The sequence below is a fragment of the Rhagoletis zephyria genome, unplaced genomic scaffold (genome assembly GCF_001687245.7).
Source record: "Rhagoletis zephyria isolate East Lansing unplaced genomic scaffold, Rhagoletis_zephyria_1.1 Rzeph_scaffold_02607, whole genome shotgun sequence".
NCBI classification, from domain to species: domain Eukaryota; kingdom Metazoa; phylum Arthropoda; class Insecta; order Diptera; family Tephritidae; genus Rhagoletis; species Rhagoletis zephyria.
The window spans coordinates 45,143-56,692 of NW_016159691.1; the positions used below are offsets into that span (position 1 = coordinate 45,143).

The following is an 11,550-nucleotide window of genomic DNA, read 5'->3' on the forward strand; positions in this document are numbered from 1 at the left end:
TACTTGTTTATTTAATTAATTTAGTTAATTCCCATGATTTGAAACGTACTCGGAATGTAATCTCAACCAGAGTCTATATAGTAAATCTGACAAAGAAATTGAATTTGTTGAAGAAAGTCCGACTGACAAGATATATACATGTAGATCCTGTTTTTTGTCCCGCTGAAAGAATTTTAAAAGTCTATACAAATTTCTTCTGTTTGAAATGCAACCGTGGACACTAGCTGGCAGGGAAACTAAGTTCCTGCAAATTTGCGTTCGTGCTGAAATTTGCAAGTTTCTTTACTTAGGAGAGAATTTGGGAGCATCTATTCTTACTAACTGATATTTTGAGTGATAATATTCGCTGGGGTTTCGACGAACAAACCTATCGTCTTCCTAGAGAGTTTTGCTTTACATAGAAATTTGTGCTCTTTTACTTTCATTTTGACGCATTTCAGTATTAGTTCTTTTGAAGCAAGTTGGCCTTCGGTTTTTGGAATTTAAAAAAATTCTCAGCAAAAAAAGTTAGTTTAAATAAAACCATATGTGTACATGGTGCTTGAAAATATACATTTTTCCCTTACCTTAAAACTCTAAGCATGGGCAACAATGATGTTTTTTAACTAAGGCAGAATTGAATATGCGCTATCTGGGAAGACAATACCTGTAACATTTATACTTGGCACTATATCCAAACACAAACGCGTGTTAAGCAAACAGTGAAACAATTTGTTATTTTCTAAGTTTGCGAATAAAACTTCACACTTAAATTTAAGTCATTCATAACAAACATTTTATGAAGAAAATCCCCGTTACGGCCTTCTTTAGAAAAAAATATATTCGTTGAAAATAAAAATAAGCGAAATCGGCCCAATTTTATATAACCCTGCCTCCGCGATAAGGCTATTAGCCATTTCTCACAGATTTTGGATCGCTTAGTCAGAAACATATATATTTTAATTTTAAGAAAACCAGGTAAATAGCAACATCGGCTAAAAACGGCTATTTTTTTTTTACAAAACGGCTAATAAATCGGCTTCCGGCTAAACCGATATTTCTCCGGCTGTTTTCTATCGCAACCGGCTAAATCTAGCCGGAAAACGGCTCAAATGGCAACACTGATCATGCCGCCGTTGCTGCTACCGACGCCGTCCGCTGCCACTTTGCGTAGCTGTGACAACGCTGCGGCCACCCAGCAGAAAAAAATTATCAATTGATAAAAAATAACCCAGTTGTAGTTAGCTTTTTTGCGGGATTTCTATAAAATATATAACCCGTAGTTAGCTACAAAAAGCTAACTTGAAACTAGTTGACAAGTAATGCAGGAGTAATGAAGGAGATTGTTTTCTTTAAACGCATTTCTATTTAAATATCATGCACTTCGCAAATACTCTTTCGAATTGAGGACAAATAAAAGGAAGATCGAAATTTCATATTATCGTTTTGAAGATATGTCTGACGGAGTTGGAACATGGGACCACCTACAGGAGAATATGTAAACAAATATGAAATGTAATAAAATAAATAAAGTAAATAAAAATAAAAAAGAAATAAAAAAAATATTTTGTTTTTTCTATTGATATTTTATGTCCAAAAGTATCTAGTTACAAGTTAGTTACATCAAATGCACAGGAAACCACCCCTGACTACATCTAATGCAGAGGTAACCACCCTTGACTATTTCGCGGCCATCACCATACAAATATAGTTAGCTTTCGCCAAAGAATATATACAGATAACAAGTGACTTTTAGCTCCTTCCTAATCAACTTAAAGTTAGCTTATAGTTAGATCCATTTCCTGCAGGGCAGAAACAACTACGATATTGGTTTTCGATTTGGGTTTAGTGCAGTTGGTTTTGCTAACTCAATAAAGAAGGAGCGATTCGCTCCTAAAGTAAAAACGTAACGTAGTTTTCGTTAACTTACATACACACATATCGTCGTTTAAAGTACAAAACCGCGTATCTTCATTCTGCAAAACTGCGTAACTGACATTTGCTGCCAATAATTGTATTTGCTCACACAAGTTCTTGGCTCAATCCTAAACCATTCGTCCTGAAATATACTTGCAAGAAATGCGATTGCTTTATCAAAAAGGGAACCATTTAGAAAAAAGTATGAGTGTTTTTACTCTCTAGAAAATAATTAAAGCAATCTCACATATGCGGTTTTTCACTTTGTTGATACGCGGTTTTGTACTCTAAACGACGATATGTTTGTATGTATGCAAAACAAAATATAAGAGGAATTACTCAGATTTCTGGTTAATCAGGTTATGATTAATCAGTTTGCTGATTAATCAAATTAATAAGATTCTGATTAATCAATACGTAACTAATCGGAAAATTAATCATTTTGATTAATCAAAAATAATTATTATTTGCTTAGTTAATTAATTAGCTTTGGTTAATCAGCTTGTTCGATTGATTGATTATTCGCACATCTCTAATGTACTTATTTTACGATGCTTGATGTTGAAATGATTTTGGTGTATAAAAACGCTGTCTTTGTACTCTGTTCTCCTAAAACTTACCTCAAATTCGCCGATAGTAAACCGTGTCGCTGCTAATGAGTTCTGAGGTGGCATATCCGGACTCATGACCTGATTTCAAGGTTTTTCAGGTATATGTTAGTAACCGCATAATATAGATTAGTTACAATGTAAGCAATAAACAATAAGAGTAATAAATATGTGTTATTTGTTGTGTTAAAATTTGATTTACAAAAGCAAACTAACTGCACATAAACGAATAGCTGTGCGCTTGTCTTTTTACAGAAAATAAAAATAAAACTGTCCATATAACTTAAATTGAAACATCTTCTAAAAATCACCTCATCATCATCATTGTCGATCATTTCTTTTGTTGATGCCGTGGTTTCATTTCGTCTGATTGAGCCCTGGTGTATATCTAGATCCACTTTCAAGCATTGGAAGCTTCGCATCAAGAAAACGATGGGCATTGGCAATACCCCAGCAAGAATCATAGCTAAAGCTATAACCATCACCCAAGACGGATAGTTAGCTTGTTGCACTGCGCCCTATAAAAATTTGCGAAAAAGTTAGTTTCATTTTTAATGATTCTCCGCATGTATATAATGTTTATTACAAGTTGTGCATTCCAAGCTCCGTAAGTGGGGTTCTTGATCACCATAAAGACCACAGATGAAACTAAAATGGCCACCATAATCACTGGTCCAATATAACGCCAGGTCAACTGCCAGTAGAGGCCGGGTCGGTATCCAGTCATCTGATATATGTCCTCGGTAAATCTGTGTAGGATATGCAGTCAAAATGTGTTAGTTGTTACACCGTGCGACAAAAAAAAAAATAAAATTAAATTAAATCCAAACACACAAAAGAATCGATATATTCACAAAACTATGGACCAAATATAGTAAAACTGAGTTTTTATTTTTTACTCTGACCTCAGGATTTTTTTTTCAAAGTACTTTGAAATTTTAAAGATATGGTTAGTTCAAAAAATTATTAAAAACAAATCAGTGCAATGTGGAATAACAATATGGGTACCAAATGAGAGAGGAAATTCTGTAAAACTTAAAACCAATAAAGTTTTTTGGCTTACAAGGACGAATAGGTGCTCTTTTAATAAATTTTATCTTTATAAATTAATACAATTTTCAGGACGAAAATCGATGATGAGGTCGTGCATATATTGGTCCTCAAACAGTAATTTTTTCAAAAAAGATATTGCAAATTTTCAAGCCTATTTAAGGAAAAAATTTATAAAGGACATTTTGCATACCCATTCGTCCTTTTCCCCAAAAAAATTTATTCCGGTATAATTCTACAGAACTTTTTCTTTTATATGATACCCTTATTGGTATCCTATATTGGACTGAACTTTTTGAACAATTTTTTGAAATAATCATATTTTTTAAATTTCAAAGTCCTTTAAAAAAATCCTGACGTCAGAGAGAATAACTAAGTACGCAATTTTACTATAATTTACCCATAGTTTTGCGAATATNCCTCAAACAATAATTTTTTCAAAAAAGATATTGCAAATTTTCAAGGATATTTAAGGAAAAAATTTATAAAGGACATTTTGCATACCCATTCGTCCTTTTCCCCAAAAAAATTTATTCCGGTATAATTCTACAGAACTTTTTCTTTTATATGATACCCTTATTGGTATCCTATATTGGACTGAACTTTTTGAACAATTTTTTGAAATAATCATATTTTTTAAATTTCAAAGTCCTTTAAAAAAATCCTGACGTCAGAGAGAATAACTAAGTACGCAATTTTACTATAATTTACCCATAGTTTTGCGAATATATTCATTTTTTTTTTGTGTGTAAAATGTACTGTTATATCATTGTAATAGCAAAATCGGAATTAGTTAGTTTTGTGGTATATTTCAAAATGAAAAATACTGATAAGGTTCTAACGGACTACTTATATCATACACAAGCAATGCTTAAAATTTAAGCGAGATAAAATTAATACAAGTGATAGATCACCCCATATAAAAAATATTCCTTATTTGCAAACCCTGGGTAGAACAGCTAACATCAGCAGCGATGTTAAGTAATTCAAATACAAGTATTCAAAATACAAATAGAAAGTAAAAAATACGTATTTAAATATATTTTTAAAAAAGTTTGTACTTGTATTTTAAATGCTTTTTTAAGCAGTATTTGTAGTTTGTATTTTAAAACGTATTTTCTATTCTTCTTTATTAATAAGGATTTTCTTTACAACATTTTCAAACTCTCTCATTCGGATTAGGGTGGCGACATCGACAACGATTCTTGTAAATAATCGACGATTTGAGACAAAATCGAGTTCCCAAAACATCGATTATTCCTTCCCGATATTTGGCCAACCTCGATTTATTGATTCCATGGTTTTCATCGATGGACATGGCGGGAAATTAGAGTGTCACTTCAAGAAGTGTTGCACTTTTTTATTCCTCTTTGAACACCGGCGGAACGTATTAGGCAACAAAGATTTAAGTTCCCGCCGATGATTGTAGGGAAAAATGAAATTGAAAATGTGGTATTAGTATAAATAATGAAATCTTTATTCAAATATTTTCATAAAGAGATACATACAAGTATAGTTGGATTTTCAGATTACCTTGGCAAATATGTATTCGCTTGGTGAATAAAAGCTGGAGTATGGTGGCTGGAACAATCCTCTTCCTTCAGATCTCGCAAAAGAAGCAAGTGACGGTTTTTCTATTTTCTAACGTTAAACTGCCGAACTGTTTCTTAAGGAAAGGGAAATTTCGCTTACAGAACCGTTCGACAGTGTTAACATAATGTTAAGCATTAGGGTGGCACAAAAATTGGCACATTTAGGCTTAAGGCCTAAACATGCCACCCCCTTGCTGTAAGAAACAACCGAAGCACCTTCATTCCAGCTACCATACTTCAAAGTATTTTAAATTTTCATAAAATTTTCAGTTTAACATATATTTATGCATATACATATAACTCGTCATCTTTAATTCTAGTTTCTAATAAATAACTTAAAGAAATGGAAACGTGATTGTTTTTAAAATTTCAATTGCACTTTTAATTCAGTAATTCATTCATATTCATATAAAAAAGGAACTTAAAAGTGAATAAGGTAAATTTAAATAATGCAACTAACAGGCGCCCGATAAAACCCATCCAAAAATCGTATTTTGGGCAAGAAGCGGTACGAGTGCGCCCGCTGGAATGGCGCCAAGAAGTAATTTAGTAATGTAGAAGTGTAAGACGGACTGGCGCAGAGATGTGGAATTGGGCAGCACCTAATTTAAAATTTGCGTACGTACTGGCAATCACGCTGTCGATGCTGCTGATCGGTGTACGCTTGCGGTAGTTACGGACGGACACTGCGTGTGTGCTGACCGTCATCGAATTACCATACTTGCCGCGCATTTTATTAAAACAGCCCCTTTGGTGGTTGACTGCCGTCATATTTAAGTTCAGCTCCCGAGCAAGATCTTCGGCGATGATTGAGTTTGATGTGCATGGATCGATTAGCGCTCGGATCAGGTGAAGTCGCCCTCCTGCTTCGATCTTCACTAATGCGGTGGGTGCGACCGCCGTAAGGCATAGAAAGGGCAGTGCTGCCTCCGGTCCCGCTCGGATTAAACCGGATCGAAAATTGCGTCTATGTGGCGGCTGGAACGCATGTGATTCCAATCTCCATTGTTGCTGCGAACGGTTTCGCAGACGTCGATATTGAGGACGATGCTGACGGAACGGTGGTTGGAAAGCATATGTTTCCAATCCAGCCTGTTGGCTAAGCTACAGCGCAGAAGTTCCAATGCGCTGCTAGTACCTGGATGGCGTGCATTCGACTCCATTCTAGAGGACTCGTCTGCGNAAGCTATAGCGCAGAAGTTCCAATGCGCTGCTAGTACCTGGATGGCGTGCATTCGACTCCATTCTAGAGGACTCGTCTGCGCTTGCAACATATTCCCTTTCAGATGACTGGTGACGGTGGCACTTCCCCTGCTCTGGGTCTAGGCAAAAAGCCGATGTCTCCGCTCCGACCTCACACGCTTCTAGGGAAATTACATCTTTTACATGACGATTTTTTAGAGTTTGATGATACGAGCAGTGCAAAAGCCCTTGGAATAAGATGGAATGCTCGTGCTGACCATTTCTATTTTACAACCAAACCGATTGAAAATCACAAAAATGTAACCAAGAGAGAATTTCTTTCAGCCATCGCCAAACTTTTGGATCCACTAGGATGGCTAGCACCAGTAATTATCGTCGCAAAAATATTAATGCAGAGCATCTGGTTAGAAGGCACCACGGCTACCACAATGGAGCGATGGCAATCGTTCATGCACGGTTACAAGGAAATCGATAAAATACGGATACCCCGATAGGTACATTGGATACACGGGTTCTGTGATGCGTCTGAGAAGGCGTATGCTGCCACAGTTTACTTACGCGTAGAGAGAGAAGACCAGGTATTCATCAGCTTGATTCTGGCCAAAACTAGAGTAGCGCCAGTGAAAACCATTTTCTTACCACGATTGGAACTTTGTGGTGCCGTATTGCTGGCAGAGATCGTTGAATCAGTCGTAAATAATCTTGATTTTGGCCATTTAAACTTACATTTGTGGACTGATTCAACCATCGTTCTGGCTTGGATACGCAAACCACCGTGTTCATGGTCTACATTTGTGGCCCATAGAATCACAAAAATAATCGACAAGGTATGAAATAAAAACTGGAGCCATGTGGATTCATTAACGAATCCAGCAGACCTGGCAAGTAGGGGTGTACTAGCTCACGAATTGCTCACCCACTCTTTGTGGTGGCAGGGACCTTCTTGGCTACAAGAAGATAAAGAGAAGTGGCCAGCACAAGATTCAGACTACAACACAAACATGGAAGAAAAAAGGGTGCACGTTCATGCAGCTGTGACAACTGAAAACATTAGCGACATTCTTGAACGATTTTCTAGCTTGCCTAGAGCTTTGAGAGTAATATCATACATGTTGAGGTTCTCTCAAAGATCTCACCCGGAAACAAAAGCTTCATTTAAGCCGACATCTTGCTTAATTTCAGCCAGTGAAATTAAGGCAACGACAACATGGCTAATAATCATATCGCAGAAGCAGCACTATGGAGCAGAAATCGCGAGATTAAAATCTGGAGAATCAATCGATGCCAAAAGTGAAATATTGCCGCTAAATCCATTCATTGGCACCGAAGGTGTACTAAGAATAGGCGGACGTCTTGGTGCATCCCTCGATCTGGCATACAACGAACGTCATCCAGTCATCCTTCCTTACAATGGTAGGTTATCTCGTTTAACTGTCCAGTTCGTTCACGACATTTCATTGCACGGAGAAAATCAACTAATGTTGCGCCTCATTAGAATGCAATATCGGATTCTGAGGGTAAAAACGATGATTCGATCCATTATATTTAACTGTAAGATCTGCACGATCTACAAAAAACGCTCACAAAATCAACTGATGGGAATTCTTCCGCAAGAAAGAACGACTTTCTCGCGCGCTTTTACCAACACGGGGGTAGATTTTACAGGGCCATTTGATATAAAAAGCTGATGCCCGCACCAACGCTGTATCGAAATACGTTCATCAGGTATTGTCTTCGCATTTCATACCGCATGGAGCTCCACACATGGGTGGTCTGTGGTAGGCGGGTGTCAAGGGGTTCAAGAACCACTTTAAGAAGATAGCATCCGGCTCGAAGGACCAATGAACACCAGCGGAACGTATTAGGCAACAAAGATTCAAGTTCCCGCCGATGATTGTAGGGAAAAACTAAATTGAAATTTGTGGTATTAGTATAAATAATGAAATCTTTATTCAAATATTTTCATAAAGAGATAAATACAAGTATAGTTGGATTTTCAGATTACCTTGGCAAATATGTATTCGCTTGGTGAGCAAAAGAAGTAAGTGACCGTTTTTCTATTTTCTAACGTTATCCTGCCGAACTGTTTCTTAAGGCAAGGGAAATTTCGCTTACAGAACCGTTCGACAGTGTTAACATAATATTAAGCATTAGGGTGGTACAAAAATTGGCACATTTACGCTTGAGGCCTAAACACTCTTTCATTTTCTTTGTAATTATTTTTATTTTTTTTATCAAAGTGCATATAGTGCTGAAGAAACCTCACCCAATCACGTAGCACATTTAAACTAGAGATGGTCACGGGACTAACTAATTTAATCCCGATCCCGCCCATCCCGAAGTTCGATTTTAAAAACCCGAACCCGCCCATCCCGGCGTCTTTCAGAATTTTACCGCGGATCCCGTGGCGTCTTCCGATTATTTTGTTTTAATTTGCTGATCGTTTTCGCCTCAATAAAACATTTAAAGTGCTTATTTCAAACATCGTTTTTAAGGAAGATTTTGTAAATTTACGGGGGTTGCGGTTTTATCGGGAGAGTCGGGAAAGGATTTTGGTCCCGCCATATTTTTACACATCTTCCCGATACCGCCCATCCCGGCCAATTTTAACTCAGTCCGTGGGTCCAGCGAGTCCAGCTATCCCGCGGAAATCCCTAATTTAAACATCTAATATGCTCATAAAAAATAACGATGTTTTACCGAACACAACGGAGCTCCGTTAGGCTAAACTACTATATCTGGATGCAGAACGAAGCGCAACATTACTATGCCACTGTGAAGCCCTCACTAGGCAAATACTTCACTTCTTGAGGATCACCGTACCTATAAGCACCCAAACTTAATGGCATAAATCTAATCTAATGTTCGGCATAAAAGCTTCATACATTAGTATGCCGACATGATTACACTTGTACTATAATTAGGCACCCAATATACCTCTTAATCTACCATCGGTATACCGTTTTTCTAGATCAGGTATTTTCCCAATATACATATTTTCATAAAAATATTCAACCTTTAAAAAGGAAACAAACAAAATAACAGATTTACAGTACTTTTTTGTAATAAAACCGGTTCTTTTAGAAAATAAAATAAGGTACTAACGAATAAAATTGATACATAAATAAGGCTTGTGAATGGTTAAATGAAAATGCGCATTGACTTTTTGTATAAAGAAAACTGTAACACCTTCGGCAAAAATATTCTAGAAAATCAAAGGCGATTTTTAGCCATTTGAAACTTTTCACTCTACGAATAGCGTTGTGGTCTTTCAGACCATTTTAAAAAAGGCACAAAGCTAGCGGTAGGAATGTTAATTCCGAGATCCCGACCTTTTTTAAGTCCCAAAAATCCCGGGATTCTTGGAAAATAAACCTGGGATTTTCGGTATTTGTTTTTGCGCTGATGGCAATAATAGAAACTCCTTTTCTTGACCAATATTGACTATATTTCTTTTTTTATGTAATAAATAATATAAATGTCTATCTCATTATACATTAAAACCGCGCGATAGTAAATTTTAAACACAAATGTACTACATATTTGTGGAAGTATGTATGTATGTATGTATGCATGTATGTATGTATGTCTGTATGTACCCTGTGGGGAAAATCTGTAGTTCTGGACTGGTGCGCTTCTAGTACATTTAGAGCCAGTACTGGTTCGCGATAAATCTCTTTTGCATGCAAGCAACTGGCGAATTCAACATGGCGATGTCCTAGGATGTGTCAATTGCCCCCCGCTGCATCCCTTTTTCGATAGTTCCGAGCTAGTCCTAAATTCTATAGTTCCGAACCAGTTCTAAAATCGACAGACGCACAGTGCTGTATGAGCGGGCAAAAATCAAAAAAATTGTTGTCACGTATGTCAACGTGTTTGGTATCGTTGGAAAGGAAATTTATCCTAGATTAAGGATCTGGACTTAGTTTTTGTTTTTATCTCATAAGGTTCTCACAAAAACCTCTTAAAGTTGTGTGTTTTTTATATATTTTTTCTTTTATGAAAATGCCTTTAGCTGGAGTCTTTAAAAAAAAAATTGCTAAAAATACAATTTATCATACTTTATCTTAAGACACAATTTTTCTAATTAGAAAATCTGTAAGGAAACCACTCTATAGAGCTTTTTAAAAAATATTGAGTTTCCTGGCTGGAATGGCCTATTTGCTACACCCTAAAATTTGTTGCAGAAAATTTAAAAAATTCCTAAGTTTACAAAGGGATAAAAAAAAAATATGTAAAAGTATGTTTTTTTTTATTCTTTTATTTGAAATAAGGGGCATTTTTCTTTGAAATNAAAAAAAAAGTCTGCAGACTCATTGCGCTTTTCGAAGAAAATCGTTTTTTTTAAGGTTATAAAATAAACTTTTGCAAAAAAAAAATTTCACTGATTACAGTTACCACAGTATTTTCCATTACTTAAATGCCAAAACATTCTTTAAAAATAGTAAAGTTTATTACTGTAGACACACTCGGTAGTGTTCTGTGCTGTGTAGTGAAGCGTAAAATACTGAAAAAACTAATATTAATATGAATTCAATTATAAAAAACTCAATTTTAGCTGATATCTGGATTTCTACTCGTCCATCAGATAGAGTGTCTGCATTATCTGCATTTTTTGAAGACAAATTAATACACGCTAAATGCGACAAAGCACTTTTGAATCAAAAAATAAAACTTTTTAATAGTGAGATGAAAAATAAGTGGAATTATAGTGGCCGCAAAAGAAGCGCTTTTGAAAAAACATATTCTAAATGGCTAAATTGGACATTCCCTTCCCTTCCGGATTCCAATGGAAATAAGGATAAATGTGCTGAACGGGGAAGACCTTCTAAAGAAGAATTTTGCGAAGCTTCACGGAGAACAAAAAATCGAAGGGTAGAGCATTTGTTGAAAAACTATTCCATCGAAGAGCTCGAGTATGCTCTGAAAAAAATGAAAAAAGCAAGCAAAGTTGAATGTTCTGAAAGTAGTACCGAAGGTTTGCCCATATCTGATTCAATCGCACTATACATAGATCTGAACTCATCAGATCGTAAATATAATAGTTTACGTGCAAAAATAAACCGGTTACATAAAGATTGTATACCGAGCTTAAACGCATTGCAAACAAAAAAACAAACTTTGCTGCCAACGATTAAATCGACTGAATATTCAGCCGAAGTTGATCTGAAATCATTATTGCTGAAAACAACGCAAAGTAT

At 36.0% G+C, this 11,550-nt stretch overlaps 1 protein-coding gene across 1 annotated transcript in view; it reads right to left on the reverse strand.

Annotated features, from left to right (window-relative positions):
• Positions 1–11,550, reverse strand: part of LOC108367258 (sodium-dependent neutral amino acid transporter B(0)AT3) — a 59,893-nt gene that overhangs the window by 25,655 nt on the left and 22,688 nt on the right. The window contains exons 5-6 of the mRNA XM_017621849.1: positions 3,091–3,253; positions 2,816–3,022 (exon numbers count right to left, since the gene is read on the reverse strand). Coding sequence (XP_017477338.1) covers positions 2,816–3,022; positions 3,091–3,253 — 370 coding nt within the window. The remainder of the gene's footprint in view (positions 1–2,815; positions 3,023–3,090; positions 3,254–11,550) is intronic.